The sequence below is a fragment of the Suricata suricatta genome, chromosome 10 (genome assembly GCF_006229205.1).
Source record: "Suricata suricatta isolate VVHF042 chromosome 10, meerkat_22Aug2017_6uvM2_HiC, whole genome shotgun sequence".
Taxonomy (NCBI): Eukaryota; Metazoa; Chordata; class Mammalia; order Carnivora; family Herpestidae; genus Suricata; species Suricata suricatta.
The window spans coordinates 57,659,664-57,661,754 of record NC_043709.1 but is presented as its reverse complement, the minus strand read 5'-3'; the positions used below and the strand labels follow the sequence as shown (position 1 = coordinate 57,661,754).

The 2,091-nt window shown below is 31.3% G+C and overlaps 1 protein-coding gene across 1 annotated transcript in view; it reads left to right on the top strand.

Moving 5' to 3' along the window:
- LOC115305163 (olfactory receptor 6C2-like) overlaps positions 1–2,091 on the top strand; it is a 13,246-nt gene that overhangs the window by 10,363 nt on the left and 792 nt on the right. Inside the window, exon 3 of the mRNA XM_029955471.1 lies at positions 759–838. Within this exon, the coding sequence (XP_029811331.1) occupies positions 759–838 (80 nt within the window). The remainder of the gene's footprint in view (positions 1–758; positions 839–2,091) is intronic.

Sequence of the window (2,091 nt, the reverse complement as noted above, 5' to 3'; positions counted from 1 at the left end):
CACCAATTATTTTGTAATGTGAATTTTTTAAAGTTTGCTTTAAGATATCCTCTACAAAATACCTTGTGTCTTTTTTCCCTCTGTGCTTAGGGAAGGCATCATTTTTTTTTTCCTTTGAGGAGAGTTGCTGCAGTGTGATAGGCTTAGGGGCTGAAGGGTTTGCCTGAGCGGCAGCAAATAAATAATGCTTGCTCATGCAGAAATTGCTTTCCTACACCAAGACATGAAGGTTTCCTAACAGCCACATGTCTTTTCAATTAGTGCCTCTACTCTTCTTCTCCATTTCCTTTTACCTGCCTCTCCCAGTGCCTTCATGTTGGCCAATACCCTCGGTTAATGTCACTGGATTATACACTATAGATATCATCAAATGTGTCCTCAATTTGATCCAAATAGCTGAAATGAGATTTGTAAATAACTTCACATCATTGGATGATTGCTTTCAGGGGAAAAGATCAGCACAAAGAAATTATATTAAATACTGAAGTGTTAGGCCATGACTTTTCATTCCTGGCTGTCAAGGATAACTGAAATTATGGAGAGTTGCTATTTATTATTTTTCTCTTTAAAGATAATAACATTACTTGTTTGAATCCTCCATAATAAAACAAGTAGATATTCATTTGCTGTATCCATCTACAACCAATAGAAAAGTGTAAGAAAGGAAAAACTCCCACAATGACATCACATATAGTCCATCATTATTAATATCTTGTATTTATCTATAGCCTGTTTGTACATATAATTATGTTTTGCAGTTATATTTTATAAAAATTATGCTATATTGAAAATAACACTTGGGGCTTTCCTCTCTTACCCTCACTCCATGCATTCAATTATTTTCAAATCACTTATGATGGATTTTCCTCATGTCATTAAATATTTTTCACAATATAATTTTACTTGCTTGTCATATCCCATCATATAAGGAAGTAATTATGTAATTAATAGTTCTCATGTTGAACATTACTGTTGCTTCCATTTGTTGTATAATAATGTTCTAGTGGCCATTATGTATATAAATCTTTTTATTCTCATCAGATTAATTTCACATTTAAAAATTGGTAAAAAAAAATGAATAAAATGCTTTCCATGCTTATTCCCAAAGTAGTCTTTTGGAAAATGTGTCCCTGTGTATAACCCCACCATTTGTAAATGAGAATCTCTATTTTCCAAAGCCTTGGGGATTTTGGCATTATTATTTTGGGTAGCATTAAAATTTCTTTTTCCTAACAAATAATCCTAATAGATAATTGTTTCTTTGGTATTTTTCTTACATGGAAGGTACACCACTTTATTCTAAATAGTTATTTCAGTACAAAATCATCATTACATTTCCCTGATCCTATAATGTTTTAAATTAATAATATATGTATTTTTTTAAACTTTTGTATGTTATTTGACTGAATTCACCAGTAAAACAACAATGAACATCAGAGGCTCCAAATCTTACAATGATATTTAACCCTATTATCATGACATTAATTATGATGAGTTCTTTTAGGCCTGAGGCTGCCCAAGAGATGGGCTGGAAGTGTTCAGGGATGAGTTAACCATTTAGCAGGATGTTTTAGATGTGTGGTTGCACCTTTGAAGTTATGTGTAACCTTGTGTTCTAAGAATCTACGAAAAAGGAAGAGATAATTTTAGTATCCTTATTTTGGTCTGTCTCATTATAGCACAGCAGTGAGTGCAATTCCCAGTTGTGTGTGTAGCTGGTTTTATCCTTAACTCTGATCTTTTCTTTTTTTTTAATACATTGAAAAATTTATTATTATTATTTTTTTTAATGTAACACAATTTTTTTAACATATGCAATTATTTTCCGTCATTTACAATATAGTAGTTACAATGACACTCCAAATAGAAAAGCAAAGTAAAAAATCAAAACACCAACTTCTATTTCATGTAATTAGACTTATACAGAAATTAGAAGGTTAAGTAACAACTAGTTAATCACCTAATTTCACAGCTATCTGAAGTGGCAATCGTTATATAGCAGCTTATCTATGATACATTCAAGATAAATGATACAATTTATTACTTGCCCATAAGCTAAAACACAGCCTGCTTAATACCTTTCCTTAAATT